General features: G+C 40.1%; 1 protein-coding gene across 4 annotated transcripts in view; it reads left to right on the top strand.

Annotated features, from left to right (window-relative positions):
* Window positions 1-16,246: 16,246 nt before the first annotated feature.
* EFNA5 (ephrin A5) overlaps window positions 16,247-26,922 on the top strand; it is a 211,957-nt gene continuing 201,281 nt past the window's right edge. Inside the window, exons 1-3 of one of the 4 annotated variants that reach the window (XM_074569672.1) lie at window positions 16,805-17,053; window positions 17,163-17,335; window positions 18,413-18,522. In XM_074569672.1, coding sequence (XP_074425773.1) covers window positions 18,413-18,522 — 110 coding nt within the window. In that variant the 5' untranslated portion in view covers window positions 16,805-17,053; window positions 17,163-17,335. Of the gene's footprint in view, window positions 16,662-16,804; window positions 18,523-26,922 lie in introns of those variants that run through there. The other 3 variants (XM_074569669.1, XM_074569670.1, XM_074569671.1) reach the window with 3 other exon arrangements.

The raw sequence follows: 26,922 nt of genomic DNA, 5'->3' as shown, positions 1-26,922 counted from the left end.
CTTGATTAACACCTTGAGTTTCCAGTGAGTGCTCTACCTCTTAAGAAACTAGTAGGACATTTCAGAATGGAAGTTTTATCTTGGAATGAATCCTCAGAAATGTGAGAAGGAGCAGGAGTGATGGGACACCCTTCTCTGAAACTGTACTGCCTCTGAGGGATGGGGATGAAGGAAAGACCCATGACATGGTTTAAATGATGAAGAGTGGCTGCACTTTCCACCCATCAAATGCCACCTGCCTCCCAGGTCTGGTGTGTACAGTTGGGAACTGGAGACAACTTACACACTGTGCTACAGGGAGGAGGATGGTAAGCAGCAGTGGAAAGGGAGGGTCCTTTTTTATTTGTGAGGATTCTTGCTTCTTCATCTTCATCTGTGACTTGTTCTGTGTCCCAGAATACAGCTTTTTAGCATATATTCACTGAAATGTAGATACATTAATGCATATATTAACATATTCACTTTATAATAACAAGGTTATAACCTCACTGTGGTAGCAACTGTGCCTAGCTGTGTTTGTGTACCACTAATTCACTCAGGCATTACATGTATGTGGTCTGCTCAGGTCTTCAAGTCAAATGTAATAACAGTATTATGCCAGAGGTTGGTGGAATAATTCATTTAGTCTATTCATGCATTTGTAAAGCTATTAGAATAATTCAGAGTCAAGCATACTTCCCAGAGGAATACTGTGGTCTTAGATCAGTATTTACTTTGAGATCTTTGCCTGAAATGAGTTAAAATAAACCTTAGCTGTGTTTTAAGCATATCAGTCTTGGTTTGTTCATCCTGCTGTTTAAGGTAATTTAAGAAAATGGGCCATAATCCATTTAAGGAACGTATTTCTTACAAAAGATTTTTGGATTAAAACACTTCTCAAGTTTGACTGACACTAGTAGTGGCCCTGGTGGTGTTCCTATTACATTAAGAATGTAAGAACAGCTGCACCAGGTCAGACAAAAGGTTTGTGAAGCCCAGTGTCCTGTCATGGAAGTGTCATTAGGGAAACTTAGGAAAAAAAAAAAAAGCATCAGGAAAGGATAAGCATAAAAAAAATCCTGGATGGCAAATGCACTCTGACTTCACTGCTACAAGTACTTAATCATGTATGGATCTGAACTGTATTTTTATTATGCTATCTGCTTCTCCAGCATGGTGTGATATGTGTATAGCAGCCCATGCCATCCCTGTTGCTTTCATTCTTGATGACCTCACTAGTGCATTAGCTAAAGTGCATGTATCTTAACATAATTGTTTTCCTCTCTCTGTGGAAATAACTGCATAATCACTAAGGGTCAGGTCACTGTCAACTGTAACTGATCAATGAGCCCTCACAATGGAAGAAGGCTCAGAGGAGATGGGCAAAGATACATCTTCATGAAGCTCAAGGAAGAACACAAGGAGTGACCACAGCTGTTGTAAAGAAAGCTGAACTTACTTCAACACATAGGGGACATAAGGGTGGCCTTTGTTTAAGATCAATGGCTCTCTCAGTCGAGTGTATCAACTAGTTGTGTAAATGGCCTTCCCTGAGTTAATCAAGAAGCAAGACGTAAGCCAGCCCAGACCAGCATGGGGGAAGTGTACAAGTGGCTCAGCCCAACATAGAGTATAAAACCTGAGCAACTAACAAAATGAACTTTGAAAAGAGAAGCAGGCTTGAGCTGGCTTCAACCCATATATTCCTTCCCAGCAGGTGGGGATGCCCAGCAGTGTGATGGCAAGCATATGAAGACTGGTAACAGGAATCACATCTTTATTGCTATTCAACTGTATATTGCAATTGCTTCATTATCCTTGTGTTATGATTTCAGTATATTGTTGTATCACTCCACTGAATCAAAATGCCATGTAATGTCAAATAAGTGAATTTGGTATTAAAACATGAAAACTGTCCTTGTGTGGAATATCTAAAAGAACCTGGTAAGAGATAATTGGACTCTAACTAATCAATCTGGTCCAGTAAGATAGAGGCAAAACTAATTTTGATCATTTTGATTTGAAACATTCTCTAATTGAATTCAAACACACGCATTGCAAGATTGTAAATCCCATGAAGGAAGAGCAATTTTTTATGGATATGGCATAAGATTAAAGTACAAGGAAATGTAGTTTGAATGTTAGCATAAAAATCTTCATGGTTAGATCTCCAACATTATGGAATAGCTTCTGAAGATAAGGTGAATATTCAACACTTGGCATTTGAAATTTCACTGGCAGTATTCCACTAGGGACTACACCAGAGGAAGTCTGTCTATCTCTGGTTTCTATAGCACGTAATTTATTTTAAATCTACTGTATATGCTTACAATACTGCTTCTTTCTAACTGCAGTAAGTCTTTGGTTCTCTTGTCACTGATATCTTTACCATTACCTTAAAAACAGGACAAAGAAAGTCAAGAATATAATTTATGTTATTAAATGGGAAATGTATATATTTTCAGGTGGAAAAACCAGGCTACAGTGATCTAACTAATGTAGAATAAAAAGAACTGAACAAAATGCAGTTTACTCATTGTTCAGATGGGTATGAAGATGGAGGCCCCAGAGGAACAGAGCAAGGTGACAGCGTTCTTAAGGATTGTTCTAGTCAGTTTGAAAGAAAGCAAAGTGCAAGAAAAAATCAGAGGAAAGAAATGTGGCAAAGCAAAAAAGAGGTTCTGTGAGAGAAATTCTTGCAAAATGCAGTTATTGCCTGTGGATCACAGAAGTGCTAAAGCATTTAAAACTACAAAAATGTGGCGCATAGAAAGGCTACTGACTCATACCTTTAGTCTCACAAAAATTTTAAATGCAACCCTGCAATAGGGGAATACATAGATATTTACGTGCCGCTCCTGTGAAGGAAGAGTCTGATATTCCGACATATGATGCTTTAGTGCTAATTCATTTGTGCTAATCTTATTTAATGCACAAGCAGCAGAATAAAGAAAACATTGGTCATTTTGACAGAGCAATAGGCTATAAGGCTTCTTTAAAAGCCACTGCTTTTCTCTTTAGGGTGAATAATCAAGTGCTTATGAGCCTTTTTATATATTTGATTCAACTTTACTCATAGAGTTAATGCAATAGTCAGAGACGTAGGTACAGAAACATTTATCTGTGAGAAGTGAGAGGATCTTTATCTGGCTTGCTGAGTCCATTTGCATCCAGTTCAAGTATCCACAGCAAAAAATGCTGAAAATTATGAAATTGTTCTATGAAGAAACAATTCATACAGAAATGAATGGAAAACTGAAAAGCAGGTTATTATTGAGCTCCTAGAGACAGTCAGAAGGAAACATAAGCATCAACTAGAAGATACAGGATGATAACAGAGCACTTATACATAGCAGACAAAGGCTAGATGAAATCAAAAAGGACAAAAGCTGTAGCTTGGCAAATTTGATCCAGTTGTGTAACAACTAGTTTTATAGTATCACTAGATTACAGCCGTCCAGGAATACCAGATTGTCCATCCCTCAAATTTTTTAAATCCAAGACTAGACATGATTTGAGGAGAGAGACTCTTCAGCAATCACATAGCCCAAATGCAGTGAATTCATAGGGACTCTAATATTTAAGATCAGATGAATTATTACAATAGTCCTTTCTGGCATTTAAAATTCTGAGCCTAAAAGTAAATTATTTTTTTTAATTTAGTGCCTTACATCCAAGGGATTTTAGGTGCTTAACAAACACTAATTAATTAATCCCCTCAACACTTGTGAAAAGTAGGTAATTATTACTAAATCTGCTTCGCAGATATGTAAGCTGTGGATCAGGGAGGTTAAATGATTTGTCAAAGGTTGTGAAACCAGCAAATATCAGATCTGGACTGCTGGAAAATCTAAGTTGTGAGTAATCTTATAACTATGATAACTGTGTTATATTCTGGATACAACAACATCATCCTTTTAATTTCTTAGCAGTCAGATGGTGTTAACTAAGTTTTTGCAATGGTAAAGAAACAGGTCTGAACAGAGGAGATGAGGGGCTGGAGTGCTGATCTGTGACGCCCGAGAGGTTAGTGAAAAGATACAAATGAGAGAATACAATTTATTTAACAAAACCAAAACCAGCTGTTGATATTAATAAAGTTTAGGGTGCAGTGCTTTTTCTTTGTCTAAAAAAAGATGGTGCAATACATTTGTAAAGACTTTAAAAGGCACTATTTACTGAAGCTACTCACTACAGACAGCAGGCTCTGACTTTCCACTCACTATCTGATTAAATACAGCTTGGTGCTGCCTGCTATCAGCATGCAGGGTGTTCATAAATCCTGGCCTGGATTATTCCACATTAAACTGGGCAAAATTCTGATTTCACTGAAGTCAGTAGTAAAACCCTTCCAGCCTTCAGTCTTTTAATTTGTGTCACTCCAAACTCTCAGTCCAAATTAGAGTTTTCACTGCTATTAAATTTTATTTCTCCCCTTGTGCTTGCCTGGGGAGTAATTTCTCCCTCTTCTTTGCAACATCCTATTAAATTGGTCCATGGAGAATGTGTGAAAATGGAATGAAAGCTCTAAGGCATACCTTTCACAGTGTTTTCTCTGCAGCATACTTCCTGAGTTGAGGAGTTTGGTCCTAGTGCAGTTCCCAATGGAAGTGTATTTTGGGTACCTCTGGAGAATGAAGCCAGTACAGCAGTATTCCACAGTTCTGGTTTCTTAATGGGGTGGCTCCTACAGAAACCATGACACCAGTAGGCAAGTATTGCTGTTGATGATTCAAGAACAGATGAGGAAAGTACACAAAAAGGAACTGTAGGTTTCAGAACTGCAATGTCATCATGTTGTATTTGTAGGCAGCAACCAGCTAACCTCGCAGTGATCTGTAATCCACAGCCGTCACTAACTTCAGGGACCTACAGAAAAGTCACAGCTACAGGTTTGAAGCAGATGCCCCCAGAAAAGTACCAAACTCAAATGCCTTGGACCTCCCAGATAAGAAAGGAGAAGACAAAACCCTTCTCTATGTTCCTTTGTAAAATATATTTAAATTTCTGAGTACCTAAGCATGGCACTTTATAATTTTTGTTCCTGTGGGGCCACTCATACTTCAGGGTGGATTGGCAGTGTCCAGTGGTGATTCTTAGAAACACAATACAACAGAGGAAAGGACTCCTAGGACTGAGGCCATGAATTCAATGCCTTGCTATGTGGGGAGCCTTGCTTCACACTACTGCTTGAATAACCATGGGCTAGTTCATCACTGCTAGATTGTTATGACTTCTATGCCTGCTTGAATCATCTCCTGTTTGCATATAATGTCAAGTAAAAATGCTAATATAAGACTGAATGTAATGCATTATTTCACTACAACTCACATTCAGCCTCATATATTTCCCTTGTTTACAACCAACTATATTTTCCACATATTCTCTTGCACACTCCTTGACTAAGCAAGATCTATCTTCATACCTGCAGAATGCAACAAATCAGATAATTTTCTTTTTATACTTTGGAGTGAAACCTGCAAGCTTCTGAAATACATTAATATACATGCATTTTTTTCTGTTTAGCTGCAACAAAAACACAATTATATTAGGAGATCTGGCACGGTATTCTGAGATTTAACACCATTTAGTTGCATATTGCAGATATTCTGTTTGGTGCTGTTAGGTTACTTACTCAGTGTGAGTGAAATCCAGATCTCACTAAAGTCCAGGAGGAATTTTGCCTCTATCTTTCTAAGCAGACCAAATAAAAAACTCCAACAGCAAAAGGTCTAGGCCCATACACATAAGTAAGAAGTTATTGGCAAGCAAGGCTAAATACTTTCAAACAATTGTTATGCATATGCAGTACAAACAATAGTATATTGTGTATGTGGAAACTTTGTGCAAGTCTGAGACCTTTACTGCTTCTGTATCTTTTGATGTTAAACTGCCACTTCTTTTAAAATGCATGCTACCAAATTACAGCCAGGTCTTATAAATCAGTAACAAAAGCAAAGAGAAGCTAGAGAATATCAGGGTAATACAAGTGCAACTATAGCTGTCAAATGTAACCTGACTTGCTTTTTAAGTGCAGTTGCTTAAATGAGTGTAAGAAAAACAGATAAATACAGTAGATGAGGAAAAGGGGAAAGGATAGTAGAAATATTTTAGGAAAATAATACAACAAAGCGTCTGTTCTTTTTAGTTCTCTAAAGGGTTGACATGCAGGGTACTGTTCTTTTTCAACCTTTTTTCTTTTTAAATGCTTCCAAATAGCTTTAATATATTCCATCTATGCTTAGAGAATATAATGAACTGAGGAGTATATGATACTTTGAAGGGATTAACTGACTGCTGCGGAACAAACTAGATCAACTGCAAACTAACCCAAAAACTTAGTGAACTTACTATTTGTAGGTCCTTTCCAACAGAACAGCAATAGGCAAAATTAAGTAGTCTTTCTTTGAAAATTGTAGTTATTTTGATAAACAGTGCTGTCAAAGCAACAAACGTGAATGCCACTAACTCTAGATCATTCACTTTCATGTAAGGTTTACAAGGTTTCTTGCGAGAATACTTCATAGTTAAAGTATGTCTTCCCTTGGGGATCACACAAGCATTTAATTTTTGTTTTGGCATTGGGCCCATTGTGTTTATGAGGTTCTTTGGAGAAGTGGAATTGATGACCACAAAGGAAAAAATGAGAGTTACTTATTTTAAACCATGATTATAACCTTTCAAGATTTTCAGAAAAAATATGCTTGCTTCCAGATATACGTGTATAAAAAGGGACTTTGTGGCAAAAAAGCTTTAGAGTTCCCTATTTAGCCTACCAACATAAACAGTCATATATATGACCCCTTATATACTATAGGGTTATTTATTGTGCTATAATGATATCCTTTGCTGTTTTGCCCAGTTACACTATATAACATGTACTACACTTTCCTGAGCTACGATGCACAATGTTTTTGTTGGCAAGCATAAGTTTTGCAGGTAAAACTTCAACTCAGTTGAATATTCTTTCATTTTTCACATAAGCTTTTCAATTATTAAAGAAAATTTATCAGACATTTTATTAATCTTGATTTCTTGCCTATCACATATTTAAATTTACACTGCAGATACAAGAATCCCTTCAGTGCTGAAGCCTATGCAGTGGAGCATGATCTTACAGCCACAAGCCATGCAAGAGAAACCCTGCTGTGGCAGGTCTGCGTGATATTGGCAGGACTGCGTTAAGTGTGTTGCTATAGCTTTTCTCGTAAGTGACTTGCAAGTCACTCTTTCTGAAAATTTGCATGGATTCTGGGCACAATTGGGTATGTTTTCTAACAATACGCTAATTTTCTTTTACAGTAACTCATGGGAGATTTAGGTGCTGTAGGCCTGATCCTGCTGAATTCAGTCCTGTAAAGAAACAGGCATCCTTTACTGCACCGAAGATAATGAGAAATGAATATGCTCAGTGTGTGACAGTCTCACTCAGTGCCTTCCAGGAGCAGGAAGTTAGCCGAGCACTACTATACAGCAGTTGCAAATGTTAGTCATGCACTCTGTATGAATAAAGAACATCCATTCTGCTGCTTATTAGGTCATGTAGAAAAATGCAGAATTTAACCTCAGGGGTCTGTTAAATGGGAAGACGTGGCAATAAATTATGTGGCAAGTTCCTTCTAATAAGGTTCTGATATTCTAATACATATTAAAGGAATGCCAAACTGGTCAAATCCTAGGTAACTTGTAATAAAAAACCCGACTGTGATTGTTGACTTCAGACATCGAGTGTCACATTCTGGTTTGGTTTGTCCGGGGTTTTTTTCCTTTTCCCTTTTTTCTACGCCCCCCGCCCCGCCCCCGTGAAGTAAGGTTTAATAGTTACACAAAATTAATTGTTACTCCTATTTCTTTGCTCAGAGAAGATGCAGAGACATTTGCACAGCAGAAAACATCAATTGTCACTCAAAATGAAAACCTTTTTACTGTCATAAGTGATTGCAGATCTGTTGATTTCATCAGCAGCCTTTAGAGTAATATGATTTTCCACTGTTTCTGCCATATGCCTGTTGACAAAGGATTTCAGAAGTATAAAACAACTACTGTTTGTTTTCTTTTGTTTATGCAGAAATGCTAAATGCTCTAATGCAAAGAATTCACTGCGTATTTTTCAAGATATTAATAATCCCTTCTAATTAAGAAATCTGCTTATAAATTCTTTTCATGATCATATTTCTACCCTTTCGTGATTTATCAGTAATTGCTCAATTCTTGACTTGGGCATTTCCCCTCCACGATTCTAAGATAGTCTTACATTTCAGAACTGTTCTTTAGTCATCTGTTAGCTGGATTACACTTTCTCCTCTGGTTTCTTCACTTTGAAATGTAAGTTTGATATAATTAGTTCTGCGAACACCTTTCCAATGTCAAATATAAGACGCATGTCTTCGGAGTGTGTATGGCAAAGGTCCAAAATGAAGGACAGTAAAAGCAAACGATTGCCAAAAAGTTGTGAAATTAATTTCTTAACTGTACAAGTCTTCTGTAGCTTCAATTTCAAAAAGCAATGTTTTCATGAACAATTTTCATTAAGCAGTGCAAAATCTGTACAAAAGCTAAGCTGAGATGGAACACGTTTAAAAAAAATCATAATGAAACAAAAGGGATCATGACTGCCAGAAGAGTACTTTCTCTCATCTAAGTTTTTGACATTATGGCCTAAGAAAATAAAATTCTCATATTTTCTTCTTTAACGGTACAATGCTTTGCAAGGTTATGGCACAGCTGATGATAAGGAGAATAATATTCACTTAGAACTGGCAGAAAGCAGACAGTGCCTTTCAAATTTTTGCCATGTTTTCATAAATTCATTCTCCACTACACCCACAGCAGTTTCACTGACAATGAGACTATAATCAAAGTCTTGATAAGCAGCCTTAAAAAATTTTAACCTTATTCCTTTTCTGCTTCTGGCTTTCCATGACCATTCTCAGACTGGCATTTGTCAAGCTGACATCTGTTTTGTTGGCATAGATCACACACGGCAGCTAATTCTGATGTGTTCTTGTTTGGCTGAGTCTAATCTACTGGAATTTAAGAGTCAGCCAGACTCGGTATACTGTATGCCATGGAAAAGGCTGCATATGAAATCTACAACAGAAGTGCTATGTTAGTGACCCTCTCTCATTTAGGAATACAGGGTTAAGAAAATGTTCTCCTAGTCCTTTCTCTCATGCCCCTGTCTTGAAATTTGCGGTTTAGCTGCTTTCCAAAATGTCTTTGATAATTCTCCTCTTTCTTTTTCTTTTGTGTCTTGGAATTGACACAAACGCAGGACTGCAAATGCCAGGTACCCAGTCATGAATGTGAGATCTGCTATTTAAAATACACTTAAGGTTCACTCTACTCTGCAAACTGTGCAGAAACATATTTTTTAAATGAAAGGGTGGATTTTCTCTTAGTCACATGATTCTAAGAATGGGCTTTTTCATGGAAAACACTGTTGTAATACAAACAGTACAGCTAAAGACACCGCAGGTGTCTTCCACATTGCCTAAAGTAAATGTGTCTTCAGCATTTCACCACTGAAGCCTCTGAGATTTCCTTTCTCCAACTAAGACCTTCCCAGGTGCATAGCTGCGCACAGACTTCTCCAGAATTTGCTTGGTAATTAATTGTAATAATATATATCAGTCTTGTTTCTGTTTGTTCTTTTAACCAGATAAGATTTTCTCCACAACACAAAGGACCTTGTTTCACTGCTGCAGTACTAGTGTTAACTGTTGTTCTACAAAGCAAACAGCTCTGGTGAGAAGCTACGCCCAGTACCCACTGAGGTAACCTCTATGCCATGCTGACAGACGTCTTGAAGACCACCATCTGCATAGACCATGTGCCGCCTGCGGCACGTAATGACTCACTGTCAGGTCTGTTGCTTCTGTTGAGAAAGCAGCTCCTCTGCAAACGGCTCTCCAGCATGTAATGCACACAAAGCCTGCATTAGCAAAGGAGCTCTGAAGCTTCCTAAACGGAAAGACTATCCTGTGACATCTAGCTAGCTTTGCATACAAACTTCTTAGAGCTGTCTTTAGACTATAAAACTCCACTTATTACTTGTGCTACCTATCAGGGCAAAAGCCTCCAGTGCTAAGGGAGCGGAGTTGTAGCATGAACTCTAACAACCTACTTTGCAGCTCTTTGTTGTTGGTTTTTTTTCCCCCTGTTGATTCATTTTCACTAGTGTGAGTAATGTTAGTTGATGGGTGGTGCTGTGTGAGGAGGGAATGGTGTCAAAGTCTAAGACTTTGCTATGCACTGGAAGATACGCACAAGCAAGCACAGCGTTTTGCAACAGATAGGAACAGTTTATGATTTTCCGGCTCATGATACCTGTGTGAAATAGGCAGCAAGAGTAATGGTTACAGTTTTGCAAACTTAAATTGAAAATGATCCTGAATGTTGATTAAATTCTGAAAAGTGTTAAGGGATATCTTGGGAATTTTTTTACTCTTGCAAAGTGTTTTATTAATAACCAAAATTAATAATCATGTTTACTACATAGGGCCTGAAGGCAATCAAGTGGAGGGTTTCCATCATGTTTCCAGGTGATAACAGTAGTCCATGCCCGCCTTGATCTTCTAACTTGTTTTCTCTAACTGAACACAGAAAAAAAAAAACCCTGCTAGCTGTCCATCCCACACAGCAAGACTTAAACAAGCAACAAACACAAGACAGCATGCCCAAAACCAAGATCAATGATTTGTCCACTAAACAATGTATTGCTACAAAACCAAGAATCACATATACCTGCAAACACCTATTTCTTGTCATATGTTATTTTGAGTTCGGTATTCAGTTTTACCTGCATGTGTACCTTTCTTGGTTTTCTGGATTTTTGTTTGTCTGTTGGTTTTTTTGATCTCCTTCTGTCTGTCTTGAAAAGACCGTTTAAAAACAGGGCTCCTACGCAAACACTGATGTTCCAGACCAGCAGCTGCAGTTACTCAGTGCAGAGAAAGCATCCTGAAAAGCTAACTTTCATCAAGTGGACTCTGGAAAAATGCACGCTCAGCACAGGCATTTTGAGCAGCATGCAACATAAATATCATTTAAAAATATCCCAAGGTCAAACGGGATTATTATTTACCTTAACTGGTTTCAATCCTGCCACGTCATCACAGGAGATGCACAGATGCTGAAGTGGGAGCCTGCTGATGTAATGTAATATGTATAACATGTATAGTGTATCTGCTCAATACGGAGCTTTTTGCAGGAGTGAACAGGAATCTTTGGGATAGCTATATTCATTCTGTCCACTGTATCTGATTGCTGTTTTTTGTCTTGTACCTTAGTTATATACCTTATACCCAGTATAGTACTTAATCTTTCTTGCACCTACAAGCTTTAAGTACTTTTTTCTACAGTGATAATACCAAAACTGGAGGTTTTGTAAGATACTGGCTCTGTAATAAATTAAGATTGAGCAATAGTTTTCAAAAGTCTTCTAAAAAGATCTTTAAATTAACATCTTCAATTTGGAGAATGTGGAAGAACTGAAGTGGATGGCAAAAAGGAAACCTATAAGTTTATCCTAGGGCCACAGATTCTGTTGCTTTGACTTTATCCCTGGGCTATTTCAGTTATTCTTATTGACTCAATATTAACAACAAATCAGTGCAATGGGATTTACTTTTTGCAAAGCCAGCAACTGCATGTAGGATCTTGACAGGATAGAAACATATGCTTTTATTTGGACTTTCAAAATGACTGTATTTAAAATATTTTAACTTCACATAGGCATAAATTTAGAGCTCTTTAAAGTGTGTCAGCAAATAAATTCCTCATAATTAGCTATTTAGCAAACATGAAAAAAAGTATTTGTAAAGACAAACAAATATGAATTTGAATGGCAACACACTATAGCTAAGTTATTACCTATATACATGGAGGGAACATTACACTGAACTTCAAAGTGGATTTTTATATTGTCTCAAGGGGTAGGTAAGTATCCTGCTTCCATTTATGTTTTTGAAAATCTCCTCCCTTGTAATTCTTTTTATCGCAAACATAAAAAAAAAAAGAAAATATCATAAAATGTCGATATGACGCCAGGAAATCTTTTGTTTTCTTCTCAGAATTTTCCTCAATGTATTAAACTTCTGAAGTTTCCAGAATAACATCCAAATAGTGACGTGCTGAAGAGGTCTTGCCTAATTTGTGACCTGAATCTCTTTTGACTGCTCAGCCAGACACGCAGATTTTGAACTGACAAATTGAAATGGAAGCAAAGCTAATAACTGTAGATAATTTTAATTAAAAACAATAGCAAATTCTTTAGAATAATACGCAAAAAGAAGTATGGATGATTTCTGGACACAATAACAAGACTGAAAATGCTGAAAATGTCTCTGGATGATATTTCCTCCACTGCTGCCCACCCCCAAAGTTGCCTAGAATTCATTACTGTATTTAGTGTTAGGGCATTTTTTTTTTTTTACAAGGATCTCAAAGTTACTCTTTTGAACATCTGAAAATGTGAAGTTATTGAGCTCAGTACATCACAGTAAAGTAAGCATATACGTTATCTCTGGTTGGTAGAGTGGAAAATGAGGGTTAGAGAAGCAAGGGAGTTGCCAGACAGTTTAATAAAAAGAATACTGAGAATCTCTGTTCTAGCCAGCTGAAAATACTCACACACACAAGTAGACACTGGGTCAGGTTCGTTTGCAGCCATTTCATTCTGTTCTCTTCCATAAGATTATTTCTTCCCCTCAGGACAAAAAAAAAAGGGGGGGGGGAAATATTCCATGTATGCAGTACACACACACACACAGTCTCTCACGGGTAAATATATCTGAGAGGGGAAAAAATACCTCTAAGTTAGAGAAAACACCTAGAAAGAGAACTCTTATCTTACTGGAGAATATTTGCAATCAAACGATGAATACACTTCTCTATAAAGAATTCAGTGATTCTCTCCAACAGTATTATTTATGCCTTTGGTACCTACTCCTCTCATATGGAAATTAGTCTCAGATTTTTGTTCTGTATTACTCTTTGACAGCTTATAGTATCAGGGATTACAGTAAAAGATGAGAGAATTTGTAATGATTAACTGTTCTATTCAGTTATTAATTTCCAAAACTTGAAGCTGAGATTGCTTCTAAGTCATTTTTCAGCAACATATTTATGGGATCAGAGAGTGATTAAAAACATAAGAAAGTGTGATGCTTTCCAGGTCCTGAAAAACACATTTCTAGGAATGTCACCGATAAACAAAAAAGCAGTATTTTTGTACAGTCCTTTTAACAAAACATAAAAGATTATTTAAACACAGAGCAGCCAGAAGTTTATATATTTTTCTGCCTGGCTACCTTTAACAAAATTCTACTGAAAGGTAAACACAAGATTTAAAAATTCACATTTTCACAAAATTTAGACAAAAAAGTTTTGAAATGCAGCTATATTCTTCACTGATTTGCAGCACACACCCATTTTCCCAGAAAGGTCATTCCTTAATTCTTTGGGTTTTAACTAAAGGAAAAAAACCCTGAGATTTACTTCTTTAACTCACTTAAAGTTACTGGAGTTAACATCAGAAAAAGCTGGACTGGGCCCTACCACCTAGTTTTACTTCTGTAGTACTACTCAAATTTATAAAAGATAAAAATCATACACAAAAGCTATGGAAAAACGTAGAGAATCTACGTTATTTTCTGCGTTTCATGGGTGTTAAAGTATCTTTGAATGGCAAAGCAAATCACTTAAATTACTTAACAATACTATTGACATTGCAATGCCAAAAGTCATTTGTATCTGTTTAAGATACTAAATAGTGCTGAACAATGATAGAAATACTATGTGTATTTTTAAGGGAAATTGGGGGGGAAAAAAAAAAAAGAAAATCTACAGATTTATCACTTTTCCCTGAGACAAAGTCTTAAGCTGTGCTTAGTTTAATTATTTTGAGGTATGTAATCAATTAGCCTAGTAACTGCAGCACAGCGTATCAATATACTGAAATTCTGTGCATTTACCAAGAAAGTATGTGCTGTACAGTGTCTGCTAAAGATGCCTTTATGCTGTGAAGCTGCAGATCCGGGGGCAGCTACAGAGGCTTGTCAGAGGCAGTTTCAGGCACTCACTGTGCATACGTACTTTTTTTTTTTTCTAAACACCGTATTCACAATAGCTGAACCGACATTGAATCACTTCTTAACAGCCTCTACCTTTCTGCCAAATGAAGGCTAGTGCCAGAGGCCATTGGTACACAGAAGCAGTTTACAACTATGATATCAGTAATTGTTTAATCATGTAACCACAAAAATGGAGAGTGGACTAGACGTTGGCATGCTTCTGGGTATTGGGTATCTGGTGGGTTCACATGAATTGGTTATGATGCAACAAAAAGCTCACTTTCTGTTCATTGTTGTTATTTTACTTGCGGAATTAATTTATTTCTTATTTTGAGTCCAAAGGATTTATGTCTTTGTATTATTTATAAACTAATAAGATACAGCCACCTACAGCTTGCTTGCTAACTAAAGCTGGAAAAAAAAAATACCTTCCTGCTACAGTCAGTCTTTTTGGAGGGTTTTTCAGTTATTAATAGTTTGAGTCCTTTTCATAGTTTTGTATGTGTTAAAGAAAAACCCAAGTACTATAGTCCTGCAAGGATATTTTATATAATAGATTAAGCTCTGGCTCTGCTATTAAAAGGCGTTTTAAGTTGTAGAAACTGACCCCTCACTCTTTCCCTGTGATGCTTCTCACAAGGGCTGAACAAAGAGGGGAAAAAAATATAAATCATTAAGCTTTCCTTACAAATGTGGCTGAGGAGATTCTTCAGGAAAGAAAAAAAGTATTATTTGTTCTGCTTCCTGTAATGGCAGTGATTTCCACATGTCTGTCCGTGCTGCAGAAAAAAAAGACTAAGGAGACATTGGATGTGCCCATTCCTATTCAAAGAACTCAGTTCAAAGATAGCAAAAAATTGGAAATGCTGGGGTTTTTTTAATGAAAAGGAATGAAAAAGTTTGGGTTTATGGTGCCTGTTATACCTGGGGTATTCGACCGATGTGCTTCATATCCTACTAAGACTAATCTACAGCCATCAACATATTATAAAAAGAGGGCCAGAGGAGACCACAGGGAGACAAAATTTAGACAAGTTTTTAGGCCATTGATAATAAAGATTTGGAAATCATACATATTAAAAATAAATAACATAGATTACAATGAAATAGAACAGAATGAAATAGAATAGAATGAAATAAAATAGAAAAATAAAATAAAATAAAATAAAATAAAATAAAATAAAATAAAATAAAATAAAATAAAATAAAATAAAATAAAATAAAATAAAATAAAATAAAATGAAATAAAGGATCCGAGCGCTTCTTTTTAACTTCAGCCTGTGCTCCCTGGCTTCAATCACTTCAGAGGGGAGGGCAAAGAGCAGGAATCACACTGTCCTCCGGCCAAAGGCTGGACAGATTCGGTGGTGCGACGGGTGAAGATTAACCTGGAGCCTCTTTCCACGCTGAGAAAAACCACACACGCAAAAAAAAAAGAAAAAAGAAAAATAAAAAGAAAAGAAAAAGAAAGAAAGAAGAAGAAAAACATAAAATGAAATTAAACGAAAGCCGAGAAGCCCCGGCCCCCACAGGCCCGTCGCCTCCGGACCGGGGGACGCGGGTCCCCGGTCCCCGGCCCCCGCCGCCCCCGCTCCCCGCGGCGCCGCCCTCGGCCGCTGGGGGGCGTCGGGGCGCTTCCGAAGGGCGCGCGGGCGGGTGGCGCGCCCCGCCCAGCCCCGCCGGCCCCGCCGCGCCGGCCGCCGTCACCCCGGCAACGCCGGCGGCGGCGGCAGCGCCCTCCCCCCCGGAGGAGGCCCTGTCCGCCGGCCCGGCCCCCCCCGCCCCGCTCCGCCCCGCCGCAGCCGCTCACCTGCCCGCGCCCCGTGGAGCCGCGGTGCTTGGGTGGCGGCCAGCGGCGCCTCTCCGCCGCCTGCTCCTCCTCCGAGGCGATGCGGGTTTTTGGCGGCGAAGCGCCGGCCCCGCCGGCCGCATCCCCCAGCCGCCGGTGGCAGAGGGACGCGGGGGGCGGCGGAAGGGGACGGAAGGCGAAGCCCAGCCGAGCGGAGCCTCCTCCCCGGCTGCGGAACAGCCGCCCGGGTGTCGCCGGCTCGGGCGGCGGAGGTTTGCGCGGCCGGTGCCGCGCATCGCCCGCGGGATGGAGCGGGGAAGGAGTTTTCTTTTACGGTTGAATTACTCGGCGCGCTGTTTTCCGTGGGCAGACGGAAACTCATCCGTAGGCAGCCCGCGTACGCCCCTATCATAGCACCCGGCGTTGAAACGGTTACGTTTAGCAGCAAGGCTGCACAGGAACCACTCCGATGTCTTAGTAATTCAATTAGTCAGGTTTCCAGAAGGTGGGGTTGGGTATTTTTTTGGCACGGAGGAGGAGAAGCTGGGGACGGCGCCTCCTTTCTCGTGTTGCAAGCCAATCAGGTCGAGGTGTTAAAAAAAAAAAAAAAAAAAATGCAATCTGTAAGCAAACAGCAGGCTGTGCCCTGACTGGCTGCGCCGGCAAATCCCCCCCTTTCCCAAGTAAACTGCATGCAAAAATCCCACATGATCAAGCAGCAGCGCCCGTGCTGCGACCTGGCTGCCTGCGCCTCCTCCTCGGCTGCATCCATCACGCACACCGGCGCCAGATCCCGCCTCGGACACACGCGTGTGCATGTATGTATGCGTGTGTACCTCTATATACCGCGTATCTGTCTCTGCGGCTGCCTGTCGCACACACGCATGCACAGAGCCAAGCCAGGCTCCTAGCTTTTTCCAGGCTGCTGATGTCGGATTTACACGCAGTGAAGGGACCGGTCATTGCAAAAGGGGGCGTGACTGTTTAAAGATTTTTTTTCCCTCCCATAAAGCAATTTATTATTTTTTTTTCAAAACTGACTTTTGCCCCTCCAATCCTCGTCGCTCTTTACGATCCCTCCCTGCCTGCCGCTGCATTCAAGTTTATTTATTTGCCTGCTGGCGTGGTATATTTTTCCTTGCTGCTCTTGCTGCTGCTTCAGAGGGAAAAGGGGAGCAGCTGTTGGGCAAGACCGAGAAGAAGAACTGGGGTTGTGTGGTTTTTTTTTCTCGATCTCCTTATGTAGTCATCTGAGGGGTGGATTCTTTTTCTCCCTCACCCCCCTCCCTGCTCTTTCAAACTGTTTTGTCCTTCCGCAGAAGTTGATGTTCCCGGGACTGGACCCTGCTTTATCAAAGAGAGGCTCCGGGAGGCTGAAGCAGGAGATTTCCGCACCTCGCCGTATCGCTCCGTTCGTCCCCCGAGCAGGAGAGGCCAGCCAAGACCAGCATCATCAGAGGAGTTTGCAGGCTTGATTTTCCACTTCTCCGAGGTTTTGCTTTTTCCACGCCCTCTCATAAAACAATTTTTTTATTTCCATTTCCTTGGTTTCCACGCCGCAATATTTATTGGATTGGCCCTTCTTTTTTTTTCTGCCCCCCCCTTTTTTTTTTCTTGCCTTTTTTTTTTTTTTTTTTTTTTTTTCCGCCTTTGCTGTTGCTCAGTCCTTGGTGCATCCACCGCCCAGGAACAGGAAGGACAAGAAAACCACTCCACAAAGTCTCCTTCAAGACACTCTCTGTGCTGCAGAACAGGCTCCCCAACTCCATCAGCGCACCAAACAAACTCCTCAGGGCTTTTGCTCTCCCTCCCCCCCCTTTTTTTTCCCCTTTTTTTTTGTCCTTTTTTTTTTTCTTTTCCTTTTTGTTTGTTTTTCATTTGCCGGGGGGCGGAGGGCCAGGAAGGAAGACACAAACTTTGTACTTTAAGAATCTGCTGATACTTCTCGCCTCTCTCCTAGCCGGCGGCCTTTAATTTATTGCCAGGACCCCGCGTGGGCTTCCAGGGGGAAGATCTCCTTCCTCTCCTCCCCGCTCCTCTCCCCTCCTTCTCCCTCTCGCTCCCTCCATCCCCGCGTCCCCCGGCCGCCCCCGAGCCGCGGGGCCGCGCCGCCGGGGCCCGCTCGCAGGGGGCGGAGGACCGGCGCCCCTCGCCCGCCCGCCCGCCGCGTCGGCGGGCCGGTGTATGTCGTGCCGTGGGCTCCTCCGTACGGGACTCCCGGTGAATGAGCACCGCCCGCCGCTTGCCGCCGCCGCCCGCCTCGGCCCCCACCTCCCCTTGCCGGGGTGAGGCTCCCTGAGGGACCGCGGATCGCGCCTCCCTGCCGGCTGCCCGTCTGCGGCGGCAGGAGCCCTCCGCTCGCTGCGGCGCGGCTCTCCGCGGAGCCCTCCCGCTCTGCGCCTCGCTTTTTTATTTATTTATCCCCCCCTACCACCCGCGCCCCGGCTCGCCCCCCACCCCCACCCCCATTTTTAATTTTTTTTTAATTTTATTTTATTATTTTTACCCTTTTCCCCCGCCTTTTTTAATTCTTCCCCCCCGCATCCCGGGCGCGATGCCGCACGTGGAGATGCTGCTGGTGGCGGCCGCGGCGCTGTGGGTGTGCGTGCGCGGGCAGGAGCCCGGCGCCAAGGCGGTGGCCGACCGCTACGCCGTCTACTGGAACAGCACCAACCCCAGGTACGCGGGGCGGCCGCGGGCGCGCAGCGGCGGGCGAGGGGCTCTCGGCGCCGGGAGGGGGTGAGGAGGGGGCGGGCGGGGAGCGGCGCCCCAGCGCCGGCGGCTCTTACCCGGCGCCTGCAGAAACTACTCCGGCAGCAAGATGGGGTGGAAAACTTTTTTTTTTTAGGAGGGTTAGGGCCACAGGCATCGGCGGTGGGGCGGGTGGTCGTGGTACTTCTTTCATCTTCCCACCCTCCCCTTCCCCAGCGCTGCACCAGGTTAACCGCTTCGCCGGGCTCCGGTCCGTGGGCGCCGGGCGGATGCGCCCCCGCTGCGGCGTGGGCGCCCCTCGTAGCGGGGCAACCCGCGCCTGCGGCCGAGCCTGCTCCGGGAGTTTGGGTGGGATGAGGGGGTGCAGCTAGCGGCCCCCGGCTTGTGGCCCGGCGGGCTCCTGCGGTAGCGGGGAGCCGGCCCCGAGCCGCCCGCCGGTAGCGTGGAACCGGCCCCGGGCACGGAGGCGGGGGTCTCCCCCCTCGGCGGGACGGAGCCAAGCCGGGACAGCCCCGGGCAGCATCGCTGTCGGGGGAGGCAGCCGCGGCGGAGGGTTGGCTTTCCCCCTGCCCTGCCCTGCGCTGCCCGCCCGGCGGGGGGCTCCCCCGGGCAGGCTAGAGGTAGCCGTGAGGAAGCGAGGTAGGTACGGCGTCCCGGGACAAGGGGGCTGCCGGTGCCGCCGGGGCCGGGACGGCTCATCGCCGGTGTTCCCGTCGGGGCTGCGCGGTGCCGAGGCAGCCTCCCCGCTCCCGTCGCGGCCAGGCGCGCCAGAGGTTTTCTGACAGCAAGCTCTGCGTGCAGTTCAGCGAAGCCTTCTCCTGGAGAGGCAGGTTTCGTTTAATTTTTCTGGAGTTTTCCCTCATGTTTAGCATCAGGAAATTTCAGTCTTGCTCCAAATGGTATCCATGTGTTTGGGTAAAAAGTCACCTGGGTATTAAATTTTTTGCCTTGCTAAAGTGCGTGTGAGCAGACTTACTTTTTTTTTTACTTCCCCATATAACTGTCAAGCTAGTCTAAGTAAATTTGGGGACATTTTATCTTAGGTTATCTCTTTTTTATGCTTCTGATACTGCTGTTTGGTTCGAGATTAGCACATTGATTTTTGTCACAGGTCATGTTTTTTAATAGATCTGTGTTGCCTGCAGAAAACTCCTCTACTCTGTATTCCGGAGTGGCTTCAAAATAGGTGATGCAGAAGTTAACGGGCAGAATTTTCAAGTGCCCAGAGTTAGCTAGTCTGTCCAGCACTTTAATGCTGTGTTCCTGGTAACAACACCTCAGCAATAAATAGTTGGCACAAAACGCTTGAGACAGAGGATTTATCCAAAGTCACAATAATGCTTGGGAATGGTGAGCATCTGTAATTTTAAATAGTGATCTCTACATTTTCCTCTCTTTATGGGAGTTACTTGAAAAAAATTGCTCAGAGTAAATAAGACGAAAAGTTACATTTCACATCAAACACATCAAAGAACATGCGTCTCAAAAAATTGCTTGTCTCTCAAAATCAGAGTTTTTTCTGTTGTTGAAATGAAATGTAACTGCTAGGAAAAAAAAATAAAGTAATATTCACAAATCCCACTGGGCAGAAGGAGGATTGTTGAAAGAAATAGGTTTGACTAAATGCATACGTTGCTGGCATAACAGCTAGAATACTTCAAAAATAAACTTACGTTCAAGATTTTTCACTTCTGCTCTCTTGTGTGTGATGAGCTTACACAATAACTGCACATAGGTAAAGACAGTTGAAGGTACAAGCAATACTTGCCTGGTCAGTAGGTATTACGCATTGAATGGATTTGTAAGGATTCCAGTAAGTTTAATCATATTTTATTACTCTTAATGAAATCTCTTCTTAGTCCAACATTAAACAGCATCAGACTGCAAAGAAAACTTAGTTTTGTTATTCTTCCAAACGCTAGAGGAAGAGTTAATTGTAAGATGTTTCTAAACCTTCCCTTTTAAAAACAAACATTTTTTTTCTTGTCTTAAAATACTCACTGGCTCTCACAATGGAAGTAGCTATTTGGACATGTCATATTTGTCCATGAGTTAAACATATGAGAAAGAGCAGGGTGCAGATCTATTTCTCCTTTGTTTTATACAGTGTACGAGTTTTTGTGTGCTTTCCAAGTTACATGATAATTACAGAAAAACAGGCAAACACCTGAATGGTAGGTGTAAGAGACCCAAAGAAAAGAAAACATTTCTGTTTTGAATTTGTTTCATCAGAATCTAACCTGAAGGCAAAATTCACTTTGGTTATCAAAATTTTTAGAGCAGTTAACAGTGTTGCAGGAGTAACTTCACAGTGATTGATCTGCTTCCAGAAACAGACTCAGGAGATGAACAATCTAGTTTTTATACACATAGAAGTAAGTAGGGATGCTTACTTGGTCGTAACCATTTGAAATTAGAAGACAAAATATATTGTCGTAAACAAAAATGCCGCCATTGTGCTTTAGCTTACTTCTTTATTGCATTTATTCAGAATTAACAAACTGCTGTAGAACTAATTAATTCACTTAAAAAATGAAGTGTTGATAATTGTGGTAGTGATTAAAGGCACTCTAAATTAAGGTTTCATCAAAACTTTGAAGAATTTAATAATGATTGTATTTCCCTCAGATACGATGGTGTTTAGGTTTTTAGTAATACACTCCAGTAATTTATTGAAATACATAAAGATCTAATCCTTATTAAAAGACACATTAGTAAATTGATGAGTGGCCCAATTGACAAGTGTTCCTGGTGCGAACAATATTTGGTAAATAAAAAATCCTAAGAGTCTATTAGCAAAATTCATATTACATTTCTTGGTTAGTTGCCAAAGTTCTGCTAGAACAATTAAAAAATAATGTTCTATGATCATAATTGTTAGCATGTATGAGTAACAAAGTAGTATATTCTTACAGAGCCTAAGTCTTTTCTTAGAAATGTTTTAAGTATTTCCGTGTCTTATTTTTGTTATGTATTTAATTATCAACATACACAAAGTACCATAAATGCTGTAGTCCAGTTCCAGGTGAGGATGTGTTTAAGAATTAGGATTTCAAAGTATAATAAAATAAGTTTTTTTAATCCTTTCCTTGTGGATCGGAACTTAATCTTCAAGTAAGCTTGAAGATGTGTCCTAGTATTTTTATTATTTATGTAGGCTTAGAATTAAGTGTACATAAATTCTACTTATCACCTTAAAAGTGCGTTAGTCTTTCAGCACTGTTTGTTATGTGTTCTTACATAGGACAGTGAAATAATATCATCAAAGAATATTATTCTGAATCCAACACTTAAAATAGTTTGGGGAGTTTGTTTTGTAATGGAGCATATTTATTTAATCCTGATTACTAGTGTCCTTGTAAATAGAATTCAGCCAAAATGACGTGTAACTGGGCCAAATTTTGAAGCGGTTTACGTGCTTAGTGCTTGCTACTGCTTTTAATCTTGTCAGAGTTCAAGCTGAACTACTTGCTGTAATTATTGCTACATTTTTCTGCTTGCAGGTTTGTGCTTCAAGATTGTGGTTTATATTTAGGTATTTCCCTATAAGTTGTTTCAGTGGCAGGTTATGTAGCTTCATAAATTGTTACTAGTTTCAAGGTAGTTAAAAAATGGTTGCATTTCAAGTCTGGTTTCTGGTCATATATAGACGCCAAGCCTTGTAGTCTCACGAAAGCAAATATTTTTTTTATTAGGAGTATTACTGGGTTTGGCTGTATCTTACACAAGAAAACTGTGTATAAAGTTACATCCACAAGAGAATTATTATAAAGACATAGGATGCAGACATATTTTCTGTTTGTGTATTTGTGTGGATAATAAAATCAAGAAATCAGATGCTAATTAGAGAATTCAGAGACTGAAAAATCATTTCAACTGGTGTGTTCCCATAATTAAGCTTGATACTACAATTTGATCAATATCGCTAGAGGTTTTTTTTAAAGATGGATAACTTGGAAGCAGCGAACAGAAAAAATGAGTGGATGCTTCTGAAAATTCTTTGTATAGACCAGAATTGCACAACTTGGATGTCTAAACTTAGGTGAAATTTGTATCTGAGTATTTTAGGCATTAATTCATAAAAGTCTATGATTTCCCCAAAGTGCGTACTGACACCCTTAAGTTCTGCTGTGGTTGTGTGGATGAATGGATGTGTACTTAAGTGCCTCCCTGAACCAGCCAAATGCATAGACTTAATTTTGAGAAGCTCTGGCCGCGGCTGCTCAGGCACGCCTGGCACTTCTCGAGAGTACACTGGCCGGCTGGATGGATGTCTGAGTATTCTACCATCCATTTGTACACGTTTGCAGATTTCACCATGGCATGTTGGTTGTATGTGCTGAAATCATATGGCTGTTTGTTTGCTTTTTTTCTTTGGTTTGGCTTTTTTGTTTTCCATCTAGAAATAGTTCTGCCCAGGTACGGAGATGAGGGAAACCATGCAGAAATGGCTGGAATAGGAAGGAGGCAGTTACATGTTGTCAAGAACAGCTAAGAAGCTGGAGATGAAGAGGGGCAAAATCAAGGCATTTGCTTTGGTTTTGGTATTCCATGTAATTGTTACTTGTCAAGGGAAGCATAAAAGCTTAAGTGTTTGGGATATACACACGTACACACAAATATATGTATATTAGCGGCCATTTGGAAACAGCATAGCTTGTATTTTGAGAATATTTTATCCAGAAGCTTGCTCTGAGAGCTGAAGAAATCTCTTACTGATTTCTCATAATTAAAAGATCAGCAATAGAGCCTTCAATTCTTTACACCTACTTTCTGTGCTTTTAGTAGTTTCACTAACACCTTGTGTCTCCAAAAGAATATTGGTGTTTATTTTAAAAGTGGGGTTTTGAAACAGTTTGAGTCATTCTATGGAAAAAATACACAAAGAACAATAGTTTCACTGGCTTCCACCTTCGTATGAAAGGCACCTTGTTAAGTGGTACATGGTCTTCATGAAATGCTTCTTATTAAATCTTTTCCAAATGGACATAGTGAGGACACTTCATTGCATTCTTTCTGCTCTCCTTTTGGAGAGGGACTGATAAAGATGAGCCTTCCTCTCTCTCCCCTGTTGCTATGATCCCAGCAATCTACTAGCTTCATGCTGGGCTGAGAGAACAAATGAATGCAATTAGTCCTTCAGGAGTCATGGTCTTTGCATTCATACGGAGAGGCATATGTAATATATATGCATTCGTATGCGAATATGTATGCATTTCAACGTATGTATATGTATACTTACGCATATATGCATATATATGTATGTATGTATGCATTGAAGTGTGTCATTAGAAGGTGATGTAGTGTAGAGTAAATCATTAATGTTGTGTGAGGAAAAAAAAATCTCTGAAAATGCAATTTTTTAATTTGTGAGCTCTTAAAGGCTTAGAAAATTAACAGCTTTATGAACTAATTCGCAGGTCCCACCTTCCAGCTAAGACCTTTCGTTTTAAAATAAAAAAAACAACTAAAAAATTATTTGCAGAATCTGTGTTTTAGTTCTTGGCCATCTTTCCATTGTGCTGTTTCTTCGCACACTAGTAGTCCCCGCGTCAGTAGGTGGGCAGGTAAATAAGCAAGTACTCAGGCACGCAAACATAAAATGAACGAGAGAAGATTGTAGGGATATAATTTGAGAACTCCATGGGCTTATTAAAGTACCTTGTTACGGCCTCTTCCTAAACCACTCCTGTCGCCGGGCAGAGTCCTTCATCCTTGAAATGTTAAACTCTTAAGAAAGCGCGTAAAGAAAGCTGGTCATTTGGATCACCTTAAAGAAGATGCTAACGAAGATGCAACCTTTCACGAAGAAAGCATGGGTAGACAGTAGTTTGTCCATAGCTGTGAGACATACCTCTTTTGCTTTGGATCACTGCTTCTTTTTCAGGTTGTTCTTTTTTAATGCAATTAGAAGTATTTTGGAACTGGGATTTTCTTCCAGTAATCACTCTTTGCTGACCTATCCAGTTCTGAGCATTGTTTTTTAAAAAAAGTCTTTAGTCTCATGATTAATCTAATCTTCCAGTGTTTCTGAATGGTGTAATTCACTGTTGAGAATAAAGGGCCCTGTTTTGTTTAAGTTTTCGTTGCACTCGTGCTTAAAATTTAGTCAGTCAGCAGCACACCAACATAATGAAATGGAAACATTTGGTTTAAAATAAACAGACACATTATTGAAATTGCTTTCTGGTGGTATTACAGTTATTGTGAGTAAGCTCTACTGTAATGTGCTTGAGCATAGCTGAATGGAAGAATAGAATCCTTCACACATTAGAAGTCTTCCTTGCATTTTTGCGTACTCCCTATTCATTGTAGTTTCTACAAGCCAGATTATAGTTGAGCTCAAGTAAAATGGTGGGTATTATTTTATAGTGTGCAAACATGTACAGATGTGTGAAATCCTCTTTTTTAAGAAATTGAGCAGAGATTGTTACATTACAAAACCACAAATTCCCACTCCTACACATTTTTTAAAATAATTTGTGTTAAAGTCAAGTATTTGAAAATATATAAAAAAAGGTTGCTGTTCCACAAGGATTGAGATATTTCTCTCGTAGCACGCCAAGGTTTCCAACAAAAGAAAAATACCCCCACCCCACCCCCTTTTTTTTTTTTTTTTTTTCCCATCTGGGGAAGCATCCTTCATATTTTACTGTTGACAGGTGGATGAAAATACATTGTTAGATCCTAGTTTTATGAAAAAAATGAGTTTGTTTATTTTTGACTGCTGCAAAATGTAGAGAAATTGTTTGATGCCCATGTTCTGTTAACTGGTATGCTAGGAGCTTCATGGCCATTTTTCTGTTAAATTGCACGACCAGTAAAAACGCTGTTGAAAGAAAAATCAGCTAATGAGAAGATACAAAAGAGTCCTGTTAATTAGCAAGATCTGCTTCAATAGCTAATACCAATTTATAGCAAATTCTTCAAGTTCGGCAATTTTTACTTGAAAAACCTTGAAAACTACAATTCTTATTGTCACTTGCATTATAATCTAGTGGAAGAATTTACCCATCTATGCTGATATATGGTGTGGAAAAAAATGATCTTAGACTGACAAACCCTGTAAGTACAGTATTAATTAATTTTCACTTTGTTAATTTTCTTTTCCGTCATTAAGTCAGCATATTAATCTAACGAGGAACTTTTCAACAGTAATACCTTCAATAAAAAATTTTACTTCGTGTTTATCACTGAGTATTTTTTTTGTTTATTTTCATCAAACTCTTTAAAGAACCATCTTATTTGATAAGGCGCCATTTTCAGTTTTTGATGACAGTAATGAAATGTTCCTGGAGTACAGAGTAGGAATGATTTGCTTCTGAATCACCTGGTGAGGCTAAAAACTGGAGTAGGAGATACGTTTGCTTTGACTCCGATCAGCCTCTGCTAAAATATCTTTCTGTTCCATTCCTGAAGATAAAATTTGGTCTCATGACATTTGAAAGGATGTGTATTTTGACAGAATGTATTTTGTGCCATAATTAATGTTTGCGGTGTAGCACTGACATTCTTTGTTCGTTAAAATAATGTAATTTTTCCTCCCCAAAATATCTCATTTTTTTGCTTGGGGATGGATCCTGGCCCATGGCGAGCACATTGACATTGTGTGAGTTGTTCATCAGTAGTAGTTGAGCGCTGTGGCCTTTCCCTAGTGGGTAGCAATGTAGCGCTACCTTTTTGCTTTTGTGGACTTCAAAGTAGTATTTTTTGTATTCATATTACAGTTCAGAATAACTTCCTTCTCTCTACAGACATACAAATCACATTATCTTATCACACAGGGAACTGCTAAGAAATATATATAATTTTTTATCATACTAGTGCTGTACATAGGATTTTTAATTTTAACTTTATGTTTGGTTTAATTTTGTAAATAAATTTAAGTATCTTGTCTTAGTCTGTGCCTTTGAAACTGGAGCTGAATACATTCTAAATCTTTTCATCAAAACGAAACAAAAAATACTAAATCTCTCAATGTCTAATATTTTGTTATTTTGGCAGTGTTGTAGAAGTAAAATATAGATGCATTTTTTGTGAAGAGACAGAAAAAAGTAAATACTGGTAGATTTGATGATGATCTTTGAGCACAGTGATCAGTCTGTGATGCTGGTTCATCAACGTTAGATAAGGACTGCTAGCAGCTTTAATGATGTTGGGTCCCCTGGAATTGTTAAGAGTTACTGCAAAGAAATTTGCTAATTAATGTTGTTAATGAGCAGGAAAACCAGCTGCATTGTTTTGTTTTTTTTTTTGGGTTTTTTGGGGTTGGTTTTTTTGGTTTTTTTTTTGTTTTGTTTTTGGGTTTTTTTGGTGATTTTGTTTTTTTTTACATAATGTCTAATCATATTCTTAAAAAACGGTTAT

This window comes from Larus michahellis, chromosome Z (genome assembly GCF_964199755.1).
Source record: "Larus michahellis chromosome Z, bLarMic1.1, whole genome shotgun sequence".
NCBI lineage: Eukaryota > Metazoa > Chordata > Aves > Charadriiformes > Laridae > Larus > Larus michahellis.
This window is presented reverse-complemented; position numbering and strand designations above follow the sequence as displayed.